The following is a 24,236-nucleotide window of genomic DNA, read 5'->3' on the forward strand; positions in this document are numbered from 1 at the left end:
AACATTAAATATGATGTGAATGTTTTGTCTGTCATTAAATATTCTTTTAAGATATAATTTTAAAAATAGTTAATTTTCTAACACATGGATGGACAATTTGTTTATTCACAATTTTTCTTATGTGATCATAAATATTATATTTTTTACATATTTGATTCTTTGTGGAAGTGTTCAAACAGTATTTAAAGAAAAAACAAATCACTATACAGTGGTTCTATATTGTAACTCTATAAGCATCTGGGAAATTTGCTACATATTCTGAAAAACAAAAATTGTGTACTAAAAATTATTATCAAATGTTCTTGCAATATTTTGATTTTCAACTAAAAGTTTAAGATATAATTAAATGACATCTAATTTTTAAAATTATATGAGTTAATATTTGTCTAAATACTCACAGATTGCTTAACAACATCTCCCCATTCAGGAGCTACTCCATATTCTGAATTTTCTTTTAGGAATCTACATAAATCTTTCAAAGGGGGAGCAAATGCACCTCCAACCTGTAATGAAAAACAAGACTGGTATTTAACACATTATTAAATTTGGGACTAGTTTTTGTTTTATTCTATGGTGTACAGAGTTCATTTCTTTAAAACACAAATATTTGGAACCACCTTCAACAATCTGTATGATTATATTAAAAAGGACTACACTGTATATGGGCTTTTGATACGTTATATGAAACATAGTAGTGTAAATATTGTTTTATAGGATAATTAGAACAATAAAATGAACAATTACCATTTACTATGCACTTACTATGCTGGATGGGCAGCATTGCCTAGTTAAGAGGATACTCTGTAGTTAGCCTTACTGGCTATGTAAACAGAGCAAATCAGTAAATCCCTTAGCATCAGTGTTCTGATTTGTAAAATGGAGATAACAATAGTATTTTTCTCATAGAGTCTTATGAAAATAAAACAAGACAACTCAAGTGCCATAAATAATGCTTAGCATATGATAACACTGCTATTATATGCCAACTATTGGGTTAAGGAATTTAAATATGTGTTTTAGTTTTCACAACATCCTTTTGAGATAGTATCATGAAGAAACGGTCTCAGAGAAGTTACATAATTTGCCTAAAGCTAGCTAGTAATCTCAGTATTAGAATTCAAATCTAGGTCTCAAAAGCCCACTTTTATTTATTTATTACGTATATCAAGATTAAAAGTCCAGGCATGATTACACATGGGAGGATGAGGCAGGAGGATTGAGATTTTGAGGCCAGTCTGGACTACATAGTGAGATCCTATCTCCAAATAAACAAAATAAAAACCTCTACCAAAAGTATAAAATTACACATAGCATTTGTATGTTAAAAGTGATATAACCAACAAATCATAAATGAATTTATTCTGCATGGCTCTACCACTGAACTACAATGACCCATGAAAATATACTGTATTTTAACAGAGTATAGACAGGTTTTAATGTAGTCAGTTATCTTACCTATTCCTAGAAATAGAATCTTCTATTATTCCTTACTTTCTTTACTTAGTCTCTGCAATTTTCACTACATTTTCTTTTTTATTAAAATGCTTCATTAAAATTGGGTATGGTGGCACATTCGTGTAATTCTAGCACTCAGCAAGCTAAGTAGGAGGATTACTGAAAATTTGAGGCCAGCCTGGGATACAAAGTGAGTTCAAGGCCAACCTGAACTACATAGTGAGGACCTGTCTCAAAACACGATTAAAAGGCTGGGGATTTAGCTCAATGGTTCTGCCCCCTGCCTCAAAACACCATTAAAAACAAAACAAAAAGTCAAAAAATTAAATTAAACTCATTCTTACAAATCAAGCAAAATGAACAGGCTCCTTATGAGGTTACAGAAATAACAAATAAAATTTACAAGGTTTAATACTAAACTTAACAGTAAAAGTCCAAAACTGTTGCACCTCCTTAAAAACCAGCAAAGACAAGCTAGGTGTGGAGGCACATACTTGTAATCCCGGCACTCTGGGAGGCTGAGGCAGAAAGACCTGTAGTAGCTGTCCCCTATAGCACCAGTGACTGGTTTCACGGAAGACAGAATTTGATGATTTCAGGATTAGATTCTCAGGAGGGGCACATCACCTAGATCCCTCACAAGAATAGTAGGTTTCATGTTGCTATGAGAATCTAATTCTGCTGTTGATCTGACAGAAGGTGTAGCTCAGGACACATTGCAAATGGTAAGGAGTTACTATGAATACAGATGAAGCTTTCTTGCTTATCAGATGCTTACCTCCTGTCATGTGGGCCAATTTCCTAATAGGTCATGGACGACCAGTCTGCTGTAGTCCTGGGGTTGGGGTAACCTACATACAGCATGAGCCTAGACTGAGTAACTTAGTGACAGCAAGACCCTGTCTCAAAGTAAAAATAAAAAACTAACTAAATAAATAAAAGGTCTGGAGATATATTTCAGTGTCAAAGTTGTGGGTTCAATCCCCAGTACCAAAAAACAACAACAAAAAAAATTCAAATCATGAATTTAGTCAAGACAAATTCAACTGTGCTTAGGAGAGTGAATTTTAAAATGCAAAGATTTTAACACAAATCTATGCAAACACAAAGTTAAGTCAAATGCTACTAAAATGTCACATCTTCCCCTACTCCTCCTCTTGATACTGAAGACTGAATCAAGGACCTTCACACTAATCTACACCCGCTTTTTGGTACCGGGATCAAACTCAGGACCTTGTGCTTGTGAGGGAGGTGGTGGAACCACTAAGCTAAATCCCTGGCCCTCTACACCCACTTTTTGAGACAGAATCTAAATTGCCCAGGATGGACTTGAACATGCAATCCTTCTGCTTTAGCCTCCCAGAGTGTTAGGATTATAGGTGTGCACCATCACACCCAGCTTATCTACTCACTCTCTGATAATAATAAAAGCTGAATAAATTATATCCACAAAACTAGGAGGAAATAAGCGTTAATTTTAGAGTCTATGTATATGAAAATACTATATCAACTGTTATTCTTAAAATAGTTTTGCTCTAATTGTAGTATTTCATATGATAAATTAAGATAGTTTTATGCATTTTTAACCTAGCAGTAAGAACAGAACCAGGGAATTAAAAGGACCAATGTAAAGTAACTGAGTTTGTGAGAAATATGCCGTTCTTACCTCTGAGACCAAATTTTCTTTCTTACTTTGCTGCTTGTTCATCAGAATGAAAAAGTGTGTCAAAACTACACTTACACAAGGGTGTCACAAGTTGGCTATTATTTTCTTTATGAAGTAGAAGACATACCTTAATCTTTTTTGAGACAGATTCTATGTAGTACAGCCTGGCCTTGAACTTGCAATACTGCCTCAGTCTCCTGAGTGCTGGAATTACAGGAGTGAGCCACCACGCCCTGCCTGACACCTACTTAATAGTACAATTTGATGAAATAAATATTGAGTTATAACTGGTTCAGAAATAGGCTTTTGAAAAACCTCAACTCTTACCACTCACCAATCAGCAGTAAAACAGGATAAGCATGCGAGTTTATTATTCTACAAGATACTTTTGTTTATTTCCAGGTATCAGAAAATACATACTACACTGATTTTGATAGAATAAGATACTTTAACATGGTCTGATGAAAAAATTACAATGATAAAAATATGGTAAATTTATGATATCTATGATATGAATGGTGTCCTTCTACATCAGTTATTCATTCATTTTACAACAGACTTTTTTTTTTTGGTATTGTGAGCTGTCTTAACTAGTATAGAAAGTTTAGTAGTAACTGGGTAACTAGCCTCTACCTGTTAGAAACAAGCAGTATCTGCCCCACTTTGCTGAAGTGTGGCTACCAAAAACGTCTCCAGAATCAGCAAATGTTCTAAGGGGCAGAGTCAAACTGCTCTTTCAAGAATATCACTACCTTAGTGTAGTGGCTGTATATTGTATACAACAATATGCAATGACACTGCTTAGGCAAAGATATGCAGTGACTTGCTTACTTGATTTAACAGCCTAGCCAACCAATGATAGGACTTTAAATTACACTACAAGAAATTATCATCTATGTCTTTCTCCATAAATCTAGATGTAATCTTTTTCCAAGTCTTAGAAAAAAATGCATAATGAGAATAGTACTGTCTTTTAAATATCACATTGATGTAGAAGAGTAACAACAAATATATAAATACCTTTCTGGCATTTCTCCTATTGATCAGCTGAACACGTTCTTCTCCAGTGAGACTATTAACATCTAGTTTATTGGGGTTTCTGCAACGATGCCTTTTTTGTTTGGGCCTCCCCTCATGAAGCTGCATTCTCTAAAATATATAGACAAAGAAATAACTTTAAAATTTTTGCTTCTGCCAGATTACTAAAAATATCACAGGCGAGTTGATCCAAGTAGTCTGATCTTATATAATGTGGAAGCATTTATCCTGTAGTTACACATTTCAAGATCTATTGAAGGCCATCACAATGATCACCACTGTGTTCTACATAAATGGAATGGGTTCTTCCCTTGGCTCCAGAAATAAGGACTCTGCTAGTTCTTTCCTTCAGTGTTCTCAAGGACTATGGTATGCCTACAGTCACACTTGAAGGGCTACTACCACTGGTGTTGGAGCAGTTTCCTCTAAATTGTAGTTCTTTCTTTGTCTGTTGTGTTTCTCCTGGTAGGTTTCTCCTCTCCTGATAAATTTCAGAAGAAACTTACCAGTCTTTGTGCTGTGATGATTTTTACGAACACATATTTTTCGCCCAGGTATGGAGATTGAAAGCAGGACCTTGCACTTACAAGGCAGGCGTGGTGCCACTGAACTAAATCCCCCGCCCTGCTGTGATGATTTATAATCTGTGTTAATAACATTTATTGTTCTTCATCTCATATAATATAATACTAACAAGTATCATTCTTACTTTACAAATAGAAAATCAAGGCTTACAGAAGTGCTTCAGCAGGTAGAAGACACAAAACTTGTATCCAGGATGGGGGGGTATAGCTCAGTGACAGAGCACTTATCTAGCATGGCTCTGGATTCAATCACCAGAACTACAAACATTTAAAAACCTCCCATCTGATCATAAAAATTAAAACTTGTTTGACCAACCATGCTACTTATCTCTCCAATTGTTAATAAAGCAGACTTCAGCTATTTCTGAACAATGGTAACACTGAACGAAACTAATGCTTACTCTTCAGGCTTGTATACTATTCCTCCACGGCCTGGACCTATTCAACTCACTTTTCTATATATTTTCTATACCCCCTCATTCCCTTACATACTCTAGAAGATCAGAGAGTTACTATCTGATGCCTTACAATTCTTTTTTCATCTACCAGTTAAATACCAACTCTGATACATTGTTCTGCTTTGCCAATGAACTGCTCTTATACCTGTACTCAAGACACTTTGTACATACCTCTGTTACAATATATTCCATATTATGCTGTAACTATTTAGTTATAGAAAATATAATCGTGAGAGCAAAAAAAAATCATTAATCTATCCTTGGAAAAGCAGATTAATTATATCTTGTATTTTTTTTACTAGAACAGGTGATGCCTTTTAAAATGTTTAAAATCTTAATACAGTGAAATAAAGCAATAGGATAAAAGGTTTATTTGCAATGAAAGTGATAAATGGAAACAAAAATAAGGTTAATAAAAACTCTTGCAGTAGGGGCTGGGGATTTTAGCACAGTGGTTCTGCCGCCTGCCTTGCAAGAGCAAGGACCAGAGTTCAATTCCCAGTACAAAAAAAAAAAAAAAAAAAAAAAAAAGATTACACAGGGGCTGGGGATTTAGCTCAGTGGTTCCACTGCCTGCCTCACAAGCACAAGGTCCTCAGTACGATCCCCGGTACCCCCCCAAAAAAAAACCCCAGAAAACAAAACTCTTTCAGTAGTTAAGAGAAAGGTATGAGAACCTTTAGAGACTGTAATGTTAAGTGCTATGAGGGCAAGAACTTTATATTGTTCACTATTTTATATATATATATTTTTTTGGTTTTTTGAGATGGGTTCTCACTATGTAGTTGAGACTGACCTGGAACTCACTATGTAGCCCAGGCTGGTTTCAAACTTACAGCAATCCTCCTGCCTTAGCCTCCTGAGTGCTGGGATTACAGGCACGCACCACCACACCTGGCTTCTTCTATTATATTTTAAATCATTAAAATTATAACTATCAGGGCTGGGGATTTAGCTCAGTGGTGCCACCGCCTGCCTCATTAGTGCTATATATATATATATATACACACACACACACACACACACACACACACATACACACAGTATTACATAGTAGTCACTCAATAAAATTGCTAACAAACTAAATCAGTGTTTTTTTTAACATGTTAAGAAATTATAGACTTAAAAATGATTCTGCTTTTAGAATCACAGCATTCACTTGAGTATCTATATTTAGTAACCCCCCTCATAAGAGCATTATTTGACATCAAATTAAAGAAATGCATGAGAATTTATAACATCCTCTGAATAGCTAAGAACATGAACAGCAGGTATCCAAAAGAACAGATTTATCTGTTGTAAATCCCAGATTATCACGTGCCAACCACAGCCAGATATCTACCTGTCTATCTATCTATCTACCCATCTGTCTATCAGATACAAAGACCACTCTAGAGACTGCAGCTTGTCTGGTTTTATTTCATGAGAAAAAAAAAACAAAAAACAAAAAACAAGGCAGTTAAATTTTTCTGTTAACAAAATAGTGGTTTTATTTTTTATTTATTTTTTTTGGTACCGGGGATTGAACTTGGGTCCTTGTCCTTGCAAGGCAGGTGGCGGAACCACTGAGCTAAATCCCTGGCCCTCTGTTAACAAAATAACAACCATTTTACTTTTATATACCACCTTTCAGTTTTTAAGATTGTCTTTTCAATTAGAATTGATATTTACGGGAAAGCAGATAGTACTCTATGTATAAAGACTAATGCTCCTAGTCCTTGGGATTAAGGATGTAGTCTTTAAGAAACCTCTGGGGTAGCAAATAGCTTCATTTATGTTATCCCTTTGATTGTGATACTGGAGGCAGGAAGAAGACACCTGCTAACTTCATTGTATGGGCTATACCTTTATTTTTTTGTTTGTTTGGAGACAGGGTCTCACTATGTAATGAGACTGACCTGGAACTCACTGTGTAGCCCAGGCTGGTCTTGAACTCACAGTGATCCTCCTGCCTCAGCCTCCCAAGTGCTGGGATTACAGGTGTGCACCACCACTCCCGGCTTATGCCTTTATTCTTTTACTTTATGAAATACACAGAAATATTAAGGGAAACTGACACACAATTTGGTACATTAGTGTCTGATAGTAAAGTATTGGAAAATAATAGATTTCTATGAGTGAAAAAGTCATAGACCCATAAGATAGTATTTCAGATGGATAAGAAGAATGCAAATTAGGTCAGGCAAGCACATGCCTATGATATAAGCATCCTTGGAGACTGAAGCAGGAGGATGGCAATTTTGAGTCTATCTTAGGGAACTGAGTGAGTCCTATAACTAGTAAATAAATGGCTGGAGATGTAATACGAAGGGCCTTGGGTTCCCATCCCCTGCTCTGGAGGAGACGAGGAGGAAATGCAGATAAAATTATGATATTAAAAAATTTATATTTGCTTACTTCTGGAGTGCTGGGGATGGAAACAAGGGGCTGTGTATACTAGGCAAATGATCTAACACTGAACTACACTGCCAGCCCTTTTTATCTATTTTAAACAGGGTCTGGTTAAATTGTTTCAGCTGGCCTTGAGCTTGGCTAAATTTCCCGAGTAGCTGGGATTGCAGACATGTGCCATCACACCAGGCTTGATTTTCATTTTTGACTAACATGAACCTGGACTTGTGCTGAGGAGTACTTTGGACTTTAGATTTAAATCTATTTGTTGTATGGCCTTGGACTATTACAATTTCATTCAGGGCCTAAAATGTAGCTCAGTGGCACTGTGCCTGGCAAGGGCAAGGTCTTGAGTTTGATCACTGGTACTTAAAACTTTTTTTTTTCATTCAAATTCATTATCCTCAAAATACAAGAACAATTCTATCTTAGTAAAAATTTTGGGAGTGTTAAATAATGGATGTTAATGCTAAGAATAGTGGCAGGCATATAGTTAATTTTCAGTAGTGTTAATAGGAAAATCATTATTATTTTAGAATAAACACCTCCACAGAAAAGAAGTTTTAGACCTTCACAGCCTTCACTGGCTCTAACATAGTACTCAGTATTAGAAATAAGTTTTTTGGGCCAGGGATTTAGCTCAGTGGTACCTCCGCCTGCCCCACAAATGCAAGGACCTGAGTTCAGTCCTTGGTACCAAATTTTTTTCTTGGTAAAAAAAAAAAAAAAAAAAAAAAAAAAAAATTTTTTTGTTGTGTTTTGAGACAGAATCTTGTTATTCAGTCCAGACAGGCCTCCAAATTGTACTTTTCCTACTTCAGCCTCTTACATTTGTATGCTACCCCACCCTCTTGAAGTGAATTTTATTATTAAATACATGTTTAACACAGAACGGAAAGTGGAAATTGATACTGTATTATGGGAAAGATGGTAATTATATTTTTCTGTTAGTTTTCCCAAATCTTAGGCAGAGCACAGTGAGAACTTATGCATCATTATTTATGACCTTGATGAATCACAGAAACAAAATATACCCCCCTCCTTTTTTTTTTGGTACCAGGGATTGAACTCAGACCTTGCTCTTGACAGGCAGGTGCTGTACCGTTGAGCTAATTCCTGGCACTATACCAATTTTTTAAAGGTATAACCTACAGGAATAAAAGCTCCTAAATCTTCCACGTAGCCTGGGTGCTCCTTAAGCCATTTTTCCAAATCCTTTCTCTTCGGTGCATCATCTCCTGCAAGTCTGGTTCCATCTTTAAGATTAATAACTGGAACTGGGCTTTCTGTATCAGGAATTCCTTGAGGTTGAGAATAGGGTAGTGCTGGATTTATTCCTGTGGAAATCTGTGAGGTGGTTAAGCCTAAAGTAACCTGTAGAAGAACATCAAAAGAAAATTTTATTTCTATGCTTTTTTCGTATTTTGGTTCAGTGAAGTAATTTCTTTGTTGAAGGAAAAAAATAGGAGTTGCATAAAATTCTGCTGAATATTTCAAAGTTAAAATTCTTAGATTCTGCTGATACAAGAGAATAGAGTAGTATACTTCTAACTTCCTTATAATCATTATTAATCTTAAAATCACAAAATAGTATATTTATTACTTTGTAGTATATTTAATAGGATTGAAGTTGAGACTCAAAGACCAGTAATTTTAAAGTATAATTTTACTTACATGATTAGGTAGTTTATTTCTGTTAAAAAAGAGGATGTCTACACCCTCTACGTTCTTCCTCCTTCCCCGCCTTTTTTTGACTATAGGTTGGTTGTCCAAGATGACTCCATTGGCACCAGGGGTTGACTGAATGGAAGTACCTAATCAAATTAAAAATATGTAATAATGATAAAAATTCAGTTCCTAAGAAAAGTGAAAGTAATCACTATTTAAAATATACACAACAGTATTACTTTTTTTTGTTGTTGTTGTTCCAGGGATCAAACTCGGGTTTTGCATTTGCAAGGCAGGCAGCGGAACCACTGAGCTAAATCCCCAGCCCCTCTTTCAATTAAAAAAAAATTTTGGGGGGGACAGGTTCAAACTGTCTCAAAAATTCAAGCTGGCCTTGAACTCAACATGTAGCTCAGGCTGTTCTTCCTGTCTCAGTCTCCCAAGTCTTGAGATTACAGGTGTTTGCCACCACACCTAGTTAAAGGTTTATTTTTTAAAAAATCACTTATCTCTATTTTGTGCCAAAATGTCTCTATTTTAAATACTTCTCTCAATTTAAAATTATGGCTTAAGTCATGCAAACAAAAAAATGTTCTGCTTTTGGCCTTTTTGTAATCCCCAAACTTTTAAAAAAACTGGTCTCTACTTCATTCTTTAAAAAAACCCAACTCATTCCTTAATTTCTTCCTCACTGCTGATTCCTGCTCCAACCTACTTGAAATATTTTCTTTAAGGTCATCAGTAATGTTTTAGTTGCCACATTAAAGTGACCTTCATTTCAGTAAGTACTCAACAGTTATTTCTGTAGAAGGTATAGATGAAACAGTTCCTGCTCTCGAAGAGTACTGCATAATCTTCATGATTTTTTACTAAGAGAAAGTATGGCCCTTTGGCTGGTTGTATAATCTTACAGAAGACTCTCACCTTCTTCCCACCTCAGTTTTTAAAAGGTACTGTTATGGTTTAAATCTAGATAATTTCCAAAGGCTCATGCACTCTTAGGCAAGGCTTTGGAAGGTGACTAGGTCACGGAAGCACCACAGTTTTCTTGTTAGAAGGTAGGGCTGCGTTCGAAGAGGCAGGTCACTTCAGGTGTGACCTGGAAAGTGTATCTCCCTCCCTTGGCTTCTCCCTTCACTATCTCAAGTGCCATGCTGCTATCCAGGCAAGGACTGAAACTTCTAAAACACGATCCAAAAGGAACTTCTCCTCCTTTAATCTGCAGGTGTTGGGTATTTGTCCCAGGGAAAAGAAAGTGACAAGACAGGTACCTTGTCTCATATGTTTATGTATAACTAATTGAAATTATTAAAAACCATTATTGTGTATATGAAGGTACTAGAATGGGATACATAAAGGTTTCATTATATACATATAATCAAACAGTATAATCAGATTAATACAATGCTACAAATATGATTTTGAAGATACTTTTGTTATAATACCTTTTATCTGCAACAGCACTAAATGTACTAAAGTACTTCTTTTAAAAGTATCATTCTACTTTACAATGTCTTCTCTTGACATTGTATATGAATGTACTGCCTTGGATCAGCTCTTTTCTAACATGACTGCCAACCTTCAACCCCACTCGTAGAGCTCAGTTTTTGATGCTTTCCATACTTGAGTTCACATTACATAAATTGCCTATAATCTTGCACACACATCTATCTCTCTAGTAAGAGTTTATAAACTACCTCGATCACTCTTCTCACAAAACCATGCAATTTTAATGGCATTAAATCTTTGGTTTAGGCTACATCCTGCCCCTTTCTCACTTTTCTCACCAATTCCATTTTCTGGAAAAACCATTATCTAATCTTCCTTAGTTTTGACCTCTAGTCTACTTTACTTGTTTTCATTAATTAAAGTACATTACAGCTGGGTGTGGTGGTGCACGCCTGTAAGTAGCCCAGGCTGGTCTTGAACTCACAAGGATCGCTGTGAGTTCGAGACCAGCCTGGGCTACATAGTGAGTTCCAGGTCAGTCTGAACTACATAGTGAGACCCTGCCTCAAAAAACAAAACACAAACAAAAAGTACATTACAGCTGTTGTCTTTATTCAAGGCTTTCAAATGATATTCAGGGATTAATCACACCAGAATAAAAAAGATATAAAGAAGATGTGGTTTTTCTATAAAATGGAATATTACGCAGCCATAAAGAATGAGAAAATAGATTCATTCATAGGAAAATGGATACATATTGAAGATATACTCCTAAGTGAAATAAATAAGGCACACATGTGTAAATACTGAATAGTTTCTCTGGTGTGAATAATATGAAATAATACAGAAGATCCTAATAAGATTATTGACATTTAGAAATGGGAAGAAAGGAGCTAAAAGAGTAGGGAAGGTGGGATGGGTAGGGGAAGGGTAATAAGGGGAAAGAAAAAAATGTGAGATAATGAAAAGATGGAAATAAAGTGTTTGTAGATGGGGAGGGGAGGAGGGGGTGAAGGGAGGGCAGAGGTAAGGGGAAAAAATGAGAATCAAGACTTGTCATGTAGAGGTACAAGATCCCAACAATGAACGTAACTGTACTGTATCCCTAAAATGTATCAATAAACTCAATTAAAGCTGAAAAAAAAATAGTTAAGAACCTTGTTCCTATAAAACCATAGGCATAAAAGGTTAACTTCCTGGGATTAGTCAAATAATTCCTGCATCTTATAGTTGCCTGTACTGGCTGCTTACACCTTGTTTCACTTTTACCCAATCACCATTAATTTATGGTTTAATGTTTACCTTATAATTAACTACTTTCATATTGAAATGCTCTTTGGGTTTTTATCTGTATAAAGCTACTTTATAAAATGATGTCTCCACCCAAATATTCAAGTCCCTAAAACTAAACTGTCCTGTATGATTTAAAATGTTGTATACAAGTTCCAATAGACATTAAGATTCAAAATTATATGCTGCCCAGGGCCGGGAATTTAGCTCAGCGGTTTGGTGGCCTGCCTTGAAAGCGCAAGGACCCGAGTTCAATCCCCGGTACCAAAATTATATGCTGCCTGCCTCACAAGTGCAAGGTTCTGAGTTTGATTCCTCGTACAAAAAAAACACGATTTAATATTATATTACTTTATAGGCTTGAGAGGTTGCAACATTAAAGGAAAAATGAATTTTTTTTACAAGAGTCTGTAGACACCACACCTGTCTGGCAAATGCAAGGTCCTGAGTTCAATTCCCAGTATCAAAAGAAAAAAAAAAAAGAAATTTTTCATAATAAGACAAATATTATTTACATATTCACCTGACATTGGCATAGATTTTGGAAAATTGGCGAGGCTTGTGTCTGATGCATTTTGAAGCTCTCGAAGTCGAGTGAGGTACTGCTGCTGTCCCAGAGCACCATCCTCACTGTTAAATGGCCTTTTCTGGGCATGCCCTTGCTTCTGAAATGTCAACTTCAAACCACCTTCCTATTAAAAAGAATCATTATCAAGATAGAAAGTGTTAACAAAAATCTTACTGCAAGATAGTAAGAGAAATTTTACATAGAAAAAGTGAAGTAATATCCCTAAAATGTTAATGTAGTTCTTTTCTTGCTCATATATCAATTTTAAAAAGCCCTCTAAGACATCTTTTTAAATGTACACTCAACCTCTTTTTTCCCCAGTACTGAGAATTGAACCCAGGGCCTCACACAAGCTAGTCAAGTGCTCTATGACTGATCTACATCCCATCCCCTTTTAAAATTGTATTTTGAGACAGGTTTAACTAAGTCGCTCAGGATTCTCTTGAACTTGCAATACTCCTGTCTCAGGCTCCTGAGTAGACATGTGCAACCACACCCAGCAAACTTTCTATTTTAAAGAAAATGTCAGGTATGATATACACTTTTCTAAGGAAAGCCAAGTTTTTCATGTGACTAGTACCCTGTAACATTTTCAGCTTTAGGCATGTATCTCTAGTCTTGTCATTAGTCCTGACATTAGTCATCTTTACATCCTGAAAATAAATAAAGACTTAACAGATCTTTTTTTCTTTTTGAGGCAGTGTCTCACAATGTTGCCCAGATGGCTTCAAACTTGTGATCCTCCTGCCTCAGCTTTCCCAGAAGCTGGGATTACAGCAGTGTACTATAGTGCTATTAAAAATAATATTTAAATAAACATTACAAGATAAAAGAGTATGATAAATGCTTAAAAGAGAAAGTGCACTGTCATACCATTTCTATATTAAAGATCAAAACCAGAAATTGACACACTGTTTATGAATGAAAGCATCTTGATCAGCAGAAGAACTATTTTCAGAAGTATGAGGAAAGAAACATATTTCATGTTGATCCCTCTAGTAGACTATTCAAGTCTAATAACCTGGATATCAAAAAAAGAAAACAATCCAAATACCAGGAGACAAGTATGTGAAGGAAGGAAGAGTAAGAGCAGGCAGCCATTTGCAGGAAAAGCATGCTGCACACCGCAATCGCAATCAGCCCCTAGGGCAATAAAAATACACATACGTCTTTGATTTTCACTGTAAACTCCTTTTCTCGTACATGCTTCTTCACCTTTGACATCTGTGTTGACTGATCATGTTCTTCTTTGACACCAGCACCTGGGGGAGTGGGAACACTGGGCTCACTGTATTCTGTCGATGCTCCAGGGCTGTCCAATAGTTTTGTGGTATAGAAAGAAGCCACTGTATTAGCATCACAACTTCTTCTAGCTGAAGGCCACTTCCCTTTCAGAACTGTTTGACAAATACTGTCCAACCGGTTAATCATCACCCGATCCTAGAAAGGCATGAAACATCAAAGCATAAATTTAATAATTAGGCTAGAACTTTGGAAATCAGCCCAAGAGCCTTGATGACTTACACCTGGTACAACATATGTGTATGGGGCATGCATACATATTCTCACATACATTGTTCTGTGACGTTATTTAAGTATAAACTCTCTTTAGTGAAGTTCAAAAATATTATAAAGATATCTTTGTCTACAACAACAAAAGTAGCAGAGGTTCCTTATTATTTTAAAAAAGTTAAAAACCTTATATTAAATAGGCAACCCACTTGGGATCCTGCCTGTCTCTCAGGAGCTATTCTTGTTCCCCATTCCTAGACCCCAATAAACCTTCCTTACTCTGAAAAAAAAAAAAGTAGATCAAAGAGTAGAGAACCTTCCTAAAGGGAAGTATTTCTGTACTAGTCTAGTCAAATAGTGGAAAAACTGTATTAACTAAACTTAGCTGCTTTTTACCACCAAATGTACGTATGCTTAAATGAACATATAGGTCATTTTGTAGGTCACAACTGGGAACAATAAATTTTTCAAGGATACTTAGTTAAAGCACCTATTTTAAAAAGATGAACTTATTTAACTTGAATGCAGAGCTTCATTATTTTTTATTAAGTTATGTTGAGAAGCATATACATTTTTTCCTCAAATCCTTTCATTGGTACATTTTAGGTATACAATACATTTACATTCATCCTTAGGAACTTGTACCTTTACATGATATATCTTGGTTCTTATTTTTTCCACATTCCCCGGTCCTCCCTTCAACCCCTCCACCCATCCCTATTTGCAAAGGCTTTGTTTTCATTTTTTTTTCTTTTTTCACATTTTTTCTTCTCCCTCATTTCCTTTTTCCTCCCTTTCCCACTTCCCCTACCCCTATGGACTCTTTCTTTCTATTCCACATTATCAATTATGCATTTTAATCCTTATTTACACTTTGTTTGAATAGAAACTATTCAGTATTTACACTTGTGTGTCCTATTTATTTCCCTTAAAGAGTATGGCCTCAATATACATCCATTTAGATATAAAAGTCTTAAAAAATAGATATGTCTTTAATTTCTCATTCTGGCTGAGTAGTGCGTGCGCGCGCACACACCCACACCCACACACACACACACACACACACACACACACACATAATAAATATAAATAATACCACATTTTCTTTATCCAGTCATGTGTTTATTGCTGCTCTCGTTTCTTTGTCTGAGAAATATCTGTTGAATTAGGGTCTTTAAAACTGGGGGGGAGTCTGACTTTTTTAAGTTCTTTGTATATTTTAGATAGTAGTCCTTTGAGGAACAGATGATAAACTTTTTTTCCTACACTGTAGGCTGAATCTTAGCTCTGTTGGTGGTTTCTCTTGCAGTGCAGAAGCTCTTTAATAAGATGAGATCCCAGTTGTTGGTTCTTTGTGCTAATTCCTATGCTACTCAGGTTTTGTTTATAAAGTCTTCCTATGCCAGTATCTTCGAGAGTTCTACCTAATTTATCTTCCAGCAAGTTTAGTGTTTGTGTTTTAATATTTACATCTTTAATCCACTTCAATTTTAATTTAGTGCATGGTGAAAGATAGGGTCTAGTTTTAATCTCTGTCAAATTGAAATCCAGTTTTTCCAACACCATTTATTAAAGAGGCTCTCTTTCTTCCAGTGAGGATGGTTGGCTCCTTTGTCAAAGATGAGGTAGCTGTGTATGTCTGGAGTTGTTTCTGCATCTTCTAATCTATTCCACTGATCCTTGGGTCGGTTTTTTTGCCAGTACTATGCTGTTTTTATCACAGTGGCTTTTGCATAGTTTCAAGTTGGGGATTGTGATACCCCATCATGTCTCTGTTGCCTAGAATGGCTTTTGCTATTCTAGGTCTCTTCTAGTTCCAAATGAATTTTTGGATTGTTTTCTCTAGTTCTGTGAAATATCCTGTTGACATTTCAATCGGGATTGCATTAAATCTATAGAGCAGTTTTGGAAGTATGGCCATTTTCACTATATTGGTTCTTCCTACCCAGAAACAAGGGATGTCTTCCATTTTCTTATATCCTCCTTAATCTCTTTTTTTAGAGTGCTATAGTTTTCAATGTTGAGGTCTTTTGCTTCCTTCATTAGACTGAATCCTAGATATTTCTTTTTTTTTTTTTTTTTTGCTACTGTGAAAAGAATTGTGAGCATATACATTTTAAATAGAACTAATTTAATGGATAGTATAATTTACACTTTGATGCTAACACCAGAATATAATACCTACATTTTTATACTGACTTGTTTTTTTCACATAGTAAGAATACCTACCATCACAGCAATATAAAATATTAAAAAATTCACCCGTCCCAACAATAAATTCTTCCTTTACCTTTGGCCAATACGAGGCTGCCAGCATATATCCACCTTGTAAAAGATAAACTGACTCTGGGGTGCCATTGTTTATTTGAAAACTGTCCTGCGTCTCATCCTGGGTGGTGCTCAGTGACGCAACACTTTCTTCATCATAGGCTTTCGTGTGAGGGGTACCTTCTGCTATGAACAATTATAAACATTTTTAAAAAATGGAATTAAACAATTAAAAATATCTACTTAAAAATCTTATATAATTATTCAGAAATACTTAAAAATAAAAAAGTAAAAATAAATGGAAGGAGGAAAATTCATCTAGAAAACAATAAAATAATCACTATTTTTTGAATGATTCCTGAGTGGTAGACCTCCGTTGGACTGGGGTGACATGGATGCCATAATGGCTTAGAATCAGGCATTGTCCATGTGGCAGTTAGGCCTATGGAGTTACAAGAGAGTTTGGCTTCTGTGGGGTATGAGGCCCTGTAAGCCACAGTAGTTCTTGCACATGCTTGATGCTCATGTATTTCCTTGCAACTGAACTAATTGGTGGACTGCTGCACAGACACGTGCAGAAAAGAGCCACCTAACACAAGTCTGTTGACAAACTGTAGTTTTTATCCTACATCCTTCTGAGGTCAGTGTCAAGTATGACTCATGATACTCTATTTAGACTGAGACTCCTGGTGAGTGTTACACAATATTACCTTTATTTGTTCACTAAAAAACTTGTTGCAGGGGGAAATATACTACTAAATTTAAGGTAATCACTAAGAAATAAAGATGCTGTATACAATTTCTAATTCCTTTGAATACTTGCCCCCCCATTAAGTTTATTGATACATTTAAAGCAAACAATAGTTACATTTATCATTGGGATCTTGTATCTTTACATGATCTTGGTTCTTATTTTTTCCCCATACCTGTGCCCTCCCTTTACCCCCTTTACTCTTCCCGATTTACAAAGTCTTTGTTTCTATTTTTTTCTTTTTTCACACTTTTTCTTTTCCCTTATTTCCTTTTCCCTACCCTTTCCACTTCCCCTTTAGCCATTTTCTTCCTAATTCACAGTCTCAATTATACCATTTGAACCTTATTTACACTTTCAGTTTTTCACATCCGAGAAACTATTCGTATCTGAATAATCCTTGTTGAAATGCCTTAAATATTGAATAGGGAGTGTGTATCAATAATTCTAGCTTCCTTTTCAATAATGCATTCTTAACAAATCTGCATGCATAAAATTTAAGATAATTTGAGAGATTTTTTTTTTGGTACTGGAAATTGAACTTAGGACCTTGTGCTTATGAGGCATGCAGTAGCACCACTGAGCTAAATCCCTGGCCCTTTAATTTTAAGCATGCTTAAATTATGAAAATCGAGTTTTTTTAAAAATTTTCACATGAAAACTTTTCTAAAAATAACAAAATTACTTTATGCATATACCTCGCTTTTGGACTTCCTCTTCTTCACTGTCACTTTCTTCTGATGAAGATGAAGAGGATGATGAGGAGGAGGAGGAGGATGACGATGAAGATGATGCTGAAGAACAAGATGAGGACGAAGAAGAACTAGAGCCTGATCGAGAGTGGGAACAAGAAGAGGAGGAAGACGAGGAAGAAGATGATCTGGAAGAACAGGATGATCTCTCAGAATCAGAGTCAGAATCAGAACTAGATTCTGATCCTCTTTTGTGGACTCTCTGTTTCTTAGAAGCTGGGTTTGGAGTTAGGGGTTTTGTTCTGGCTGCAACCATGCGTCTGTCCGTTTCAACTTTTCCACCAGATTTCTGGTCTCCAGTAGCCTGTGATAAAACACCATTCTTTGGACTTACAGGCTCAGACTTTATTAGTGTCCTGGTTTCCACAGAAGACATGGATTCTTCTTCAGAAGATTGAGGCTCTTCTTTAAGATTTTCACCTTTAACTTTCATATTCTCTAGAATACCTTTAGCATCTAGGAGCCTAGGTAAAGAGGTAAGAGGAGATGTAGAAAGTGCTACTTGATATTGCTGTAAAAGTGGGGTAGAAGTCCGTGAATGAGCCATTTTACTTTGACTATAGTTCCTTTGAGCTGCCACAAATGAAAGTTCAGGATCACGAAGAATGTGATAGTCTGTTCGGCTCACCCCATGTTTAGCAGCGCCAATGAGCAAATCCCTATCATGAGGACCACATTCCCACCAGACTGGTAAATCTGGATTTGGATGGCAAAGCTTCAAACGTTCAAACAACTGTGGATGTCGAAGGGCCTGCTCTCGTACTTTCCTTAGAAGTTCAATGCGATACAAAGTCCTAGAAGCACGTTCTTCTGTGATTGGTTGAATAAAAATATTTGGGTCCACCAATTCTACAATGAAAAGAAGGGAAAGATATTAATTTCAAAAACACTTTATTAGAGATTTTGAACAAATAACGAAACCTTTGATATGTACCTCTACTCGGCATCATTTTAATATTCATATAATTGTTAGCACATCTTAGAATTTTTAAATGAGAAAATTAAAATCATGAAACATAAAACAGTGATCTTTTGAAAAACAGGTAAGCATAAATTAACTTTAGTAATAGTAATATAACTATAAATTCACTTTTAAAAATCCACTATGAACTATGCCTTTATTAACACCAATTTTTTTCTGAGAGGAGGGAGGGTACTGGGGATTGAACCTCCTTTAACATTAAGCTACATCTCCAGCCCTAAAACCTGTCTTAAAGAGAAAACGTGTATAACTCAGATGTATCAATAAGAACTATTAAATAATACCCATAAATAAATGTTAATTAGCACATATGAAAAAGAACAAAATAACTTAGGGCATTGAAGTGTCACAGAAGTACCAATGAATCTTATATTCTGAGAGCAACACAAGTGCATCTACCAAATACCACACAATCAGCCCGAGGTAGTTTCAACATTACATCATGTTACATTCCTTTTGATGAGGTCTCATCTTTGTAAGTTGAAGTTATTGGCTTTAAAAAACTAACCACTTGTGAAAATACTGCAGGTACCAACATGTGAAGTTCCTAATGGGCAAAACTCGGTTACTCTGAAGAAAAAAAAAGTAGTACAGTAATACCTCTCTGTTCATGAATACCTGTGCAAATAATTTGGTTCGTAAAGAATGTTCTGCCAAAATTTGCTTCTGTTTGCAAACTCCACAGTGGGTTACAAATACAACCATGGCCATCTTCCCCACACAAACACAAGCACAAACATATCCATTTTCCCCCACACAATAAAGCAAATTAAGTTCTTAAACCAAGGTACACTGTATTGGGTTATAACCTATAGAATAAAATAAATATCCAGAAATCCATATTAATATGAATTAATAATTGAGGAAATAGGCAAGGAGGAAAAAACAGTTCATTCTTGAAGCACAATTCCACAGAAAAACTTTAGTATCTCTCAGATATTAAAATCAATGGGTAAGAGTTTCAATAGGATTTGAGACTTCTCAAGATATTAATTATATGGAAAAAGTGAAAAAATGCATCATAAACTACCCTAAGTGATTAAAATCAACAAAAAAGTAATACAACATATCACAAACCCCTTTATGATACTACATTCTAGGAAGATATATCACTTCTGTGGTACTCTTGATTAAAAAAGCATAGACTCAATCCAATCATGTGAAAACACAAGAAATCCCAAACTGAAAGACATATGGCAAAGCAACTGATCAATACTTTTCAAAGGTATCAAGAAAAAGGACAAACACCAATATGGGATCCTAGAATAAGTGTGTATCAGTAGAAATTTGGCAAATTTAATTAGATACAGTCTGCTATCTATATCTAGGGGTTCTGTATTCATGGATTTGACCAACATTGGACTGAAAATGTGTTTGCACTGAACACGTACAGACTTTTTCCTTTGTCATTATTTCCTAATATAGGGCAGCAACTACTAACATAAGTTACACTGTATTAGGTATTATAGGTAATCTAGAGATGAATTAAAATCAATGGGATGATGTGCACTGATCTCCATTTTTAAAGGTATTGAGCATCCTCAGATTTTTGTATTTTCAGGGGTTCCAGAATCAATTCCTCACAGGTACAAAGGATTACTATATTTAATTAATGGCATTATACTAAGTTTATTTCTTGGTCTGATAATTATAATTAGTTATGTAAGACTTTTTAACATTGGGAGAAGCAGAATGGGAGATAGATGGAAACTGCCTGTATGTTTTCTACAACTTTTTCTAAGTCTAAAACTAATCAAAAACAAAACCAACAAACAAGCAAATGAACAAACAAACAAAAACATTTAAAAAATCAAGAACTGGGCCGGGTGTGGAGATGCACACCTGTAATCCCAGCACTCGGGAGGCTGAGGCAGGAGGATTGCTGTGAGTTTGAGACCAGCCTGGGCTACATAGTGAGTTCTAGGTCAGTCGCAAATACATAGTGAGACCCTGCCCCCACCTCCAAAATCGAGAACTGTACAAAAATCAGAGCTTAAATAATTTGAAAAATTTTGTTGGTCAAAAAGGAAGTTACTGCAAAATCTGGAACTAGGGTAGGTGGCATGTTGCTGTAATCTCAGCACTTGGTAGGCTGAGGCAGAAGGATCACCAGGAGCTTGAGGCCAGCCTGGGCTATATAGTGAGTTCAAGGTCATCTAGACTACACTGAAAGACCCTGTCTCAGAAATGCAAAAACAAAATAAACAACAGCAACATAAAATTGGGTCCCATGAAGTTTTTTGAGAGAGGCTCTCACTATGTAGTTGATACTGACCTGGAACTCACTATATGTAGCCCAGGTTGGTCTTGAACTCAGTGATCCTCCTGCCTCAGCCTCTGGAGTGCTGGGATTACAGGCGTGTGCTACCACGCCCGGCTGGGTCTCATAAAGTTTTGCCTCAAAAGGTGGCTGCTGAAATGAGTAACACTAAAAAGAAGCCAAGTATTTTGTATCTGGACAATATATATCTCAGGAATCAGGGAGTCTCTGTCTTTTGAAGGCTCAAGTGTCCAAAAGTAAAAGACAGTGGACTTGAACTTTTCAGCAATGCTGGAACTGTTAGGATTCTGGCAACTATTAGACATGGAATGAATCCATTTTGTAGAAAGAGATGTGCATGAGTCTTTTGGGTGCCAGCCAGGGCCTCTCAGGCCCCTCCTTTTCCTCTCTGTTTCCTGGCCAAGATGATGTGGGCAGCTTTCCACTGCCATGGCTTCCTTCCTTTCTTAGAGATGATCAACCATAGACTCAAAACATGAGCCAAAATAAACCTCTCCTCCTTTAAACTGCAGGTGTCAGGTATACTGTCCTAGCAATGAAGAAAGCAAGACAGTTCTACTTACCAAAAGATATATTAAAAAAAAAAAATGAAGCAAGATTAAAAAAGAAGATATATTTTATTTTCTACCTCCTCTTAATTATAAATCTATCATAAAAAATAAACTATTCTCTTAAAACTTGGTATGTTTCCTTATTATCTTTTAGACATTTTAGTAGTAATATTACAAAATAAGCTAAGTTTAAGGATGGTTTAGGGGCTGGGGATTTAGCTCAGTGGTTCCGCCGCCTGCCTTGCAAGCACAAGGACCCGAGTTCAATCCCCAGTACTGGCCCCCCAAAAAAGGATGGTTTATATACAATTACAATTTCCGAATTTTAGCAATTTTTTGCTTCTTTGACCAAATCAAGAAAAAAAATTTACACATACCTTCTTTGGAAGGGAGACGACAAACCCTCCGACACATGGACATAAATGCATATAAGTATTTCTCCAAACTATCATCAGTTTTCTTATGTAGCCTAGCCATAGCTCTAAATTTTGTCCAATCAAATTGGCCTCTGTCAGGGTCAAAAACGACTCCAAATGTAGATACGACTCTATAAAAGTCTGCTTCTTCTCTTCTTGTCCATCTATGTTTACACACATACATACATATACATATACATACACACACATACATACTAATACTAAAAATAATGACATAATACAAATTTAAAACATTTTAGCATCTAACACGTTAAAGGATTAAATCAAAGATTATTCCCTTGCAGACACATTTTAAAGTGCTCACTGACTTATCTATCCAATCACATTTCTTTTAGTTTGCACTGTTCCTTTACACCATAATAATAGTTTTTTTGTACAACACTGTGTCAGAAAATACATATAGGATACAGTATTATATATGATGATCCTGAAAACACTAAAGAGTTATTTTAAAGCATATTTATAATATAAGGTAGTATATATATGGTGATATAAGCTATAGAAACAGAATTTTAGGAAAGCATGTAAAATGGAAAGATCAGTTCAAATTTGGGCTATCAAGAATGGCATCACAGAATAAGCAGCATTTTGCAGAGTAGATGGAACAAGGTGAAAACTGGAAGACAATGCAAGTAAAAATGCACAGAATAAGCAAAGTAGGAAGTACTCTGCATTTTTGCATTTTCCAGATTGACAAAGATGTGGCTTATATTGGGGACAAAGGAAAAATAGCTGGGATCAAATAATGAAATTCTCTAAATGCTTCTCAAAAACAAAAATCTCTTTTCAGATAAAAGCTACCAATGTTCTAAGAGGGTAGAATTATCATCATAAACTACAGATCCTCCAAACTTTAGTATGTTCTTTTGAAGAGTCTTTTCCTTGTTCAACTCCCTGAGTTGTTGTTTTAATTAAAAGGAAAGCAACAGGAAAGATCTTTCAAAAATGTTAATGAGTTCCTTTTTTCCCTTGGTATTGGCAATTGAACCCAGGTTTTGTTATACCTATACATTAAGAAGGTTAATGACATTAAAATAGCCAAGAAGCCATCAAATCATATGAACTTTAAACCTGAAAAGAGAAAAACACATTGAAAGACTACACAGGAAACAGAAAAATATGACCCAGTGCCTACGTTCATAGGATTCACAACTTAAACCAAGGAAAATGTCAATGTAACTACAGCACCTTATTTTGACAAAGGAATACTTTACTTAGATTAAGTGTTAGAGGAATACAGAGAAAGGAGAAAATACTGTGAGCTACCATGTTTGGAAACAAAACAAAGGAGATGGGCCATTTGCTGAGTTCTGAAAGACAGGATAAGGATGAACTAAAGAGAGGAACAAAAATGGGCATACTGTGTCAAGACTAAGTAGGATATTTTCGCTGAGGGAACTTCTTAGCTAGTAAAATTATAAATGAGGACTAAAACCTACCTGAAGGAAATGCTGAAATAGGCTTCAGAACATAAGATTTTATATATATTACTTAGGGGGCAATCAATTGACTGTCATAATAAAACTATCATTTTTAGGAACATTAATGTAGATCCAACAGATTGAGAGAAAATATAGATTAGTACATTAAAGAGAGCCACAAATTTTTTGCCACTCTTTCCAATGAAAGGTGGAATCTATTTCTCTTTCCTTTAAGTCTGAGCTGGCCCTGAAACATTTCTTAACCAAGAGAAGGTGGCAGAAATGACAATGTGCACCTGATAAGAGCAGGCCTAAAGAAAACTGGAGAATCTGCTTTTGTTAATGGAAATAAATCCTCTTAAAACCTGAGCTCCAGGTTCAGCTAGCAACAACTGCGAGCCATGTGAGTGATCACAAGCAGGGCCACCTGGTAAACTCATAGAATTGAAAGAAACAAATTTTGATGCTAACTAAAGTCACTGTGGGTCCAGGGATTTAGCTCAGTGGTGCCGCTGTCTGCCTTGCAAGCACAAGGTCCTGTGTCCAATCCCAACTACCCTCCAAAAAAAAAAACCAGATTAACAGTACTGAAAGTCAGTGTTTTCAGGTAACTTATTGTGTAATAATAAAGAACTAAAAACAATATATTTACAGAGGCATTAGTATTTGAAAATTATTGCTAGGATAATTATAATCTTAAGTTTCATACTATAT

General features: G+C 35.8%; 1 protein-coding gene across 11 annotated transcripts in view; it reads right to left on the reverse strand.

Moving 5' to 3' along the window:
* The window catches only part of Chd9 (chromodomain helicase DNA binding protein 9), a 238,395-nt gene that overhangs the window by 4,133 nt on the left and 210,026 nt on the right, over positions 1 to 24,236 (reverse strand). For 7 of the 11 annotated variants that reach the window (XM_010629498.3, XM_010629506.3, XM_010629524.3 and 4 more), the window contains 9 exons: positions 22,042 to 22,244; positions 17,797 to 18,699; positions 16,370 to 16,533; positions 13,735 to 14,007; positions 12,523 to 12,691; positions 9,267 to 9,406; positions 8,745 to 8,966; positions 4,142 to 4,270; positions 399 to 503 (listed from right to left, as the gene is read on the reverse strand). In XM_010629498.3, the coding sequence (XP_010627800.1) occupies positions 399 to 503; positions 4,142 to 4,270; positions 8,745 to 8,966; positions 9,267 to 9,406; positions 12,523 to 12,691; positions 13,735 to 14,007; positions 16,370 to 16,533; positions 17,797 to 18,699; positions 22,042 to 22,244 (2,308 nt within the window). The remainder of the gene's footprint in view (positions 1 to 398; positions 504 to 4,141; positions 4,271 to 8,744; positions 8,967 to 9,266; positions 9,407 to 12,522; positions 12,692 to 13,734; positions 14,008 to 16,369; positions 16,534 to 17,796; positions 18,700 to 22,041; positions 22,245 to 24,236) is intronic. The other 4 variants (XM_010629538.3, XM_033757998.1, XM_010629542.3 and 1 more) reach the window with 3 other exon arrangements.

The sequence above is a fragment of the Fukomys damarensis genome, unplaced genomic scaffold, assembly GCF_012274545.1.
Source record: "Fukomys damarensis isolate Sample0158 unplaced genomic scaffold, DMR_v1.0_HiC HiC_scaffold_32, whole genome shotgun sequence".
Classification (NCBI taxonomy): domain Eukaryota; kingdom Metazoa; phylum Chordata; class Mammalia; order Rodentia; family Bathyergidae; genus Fukomys; species Fukomys damarensis.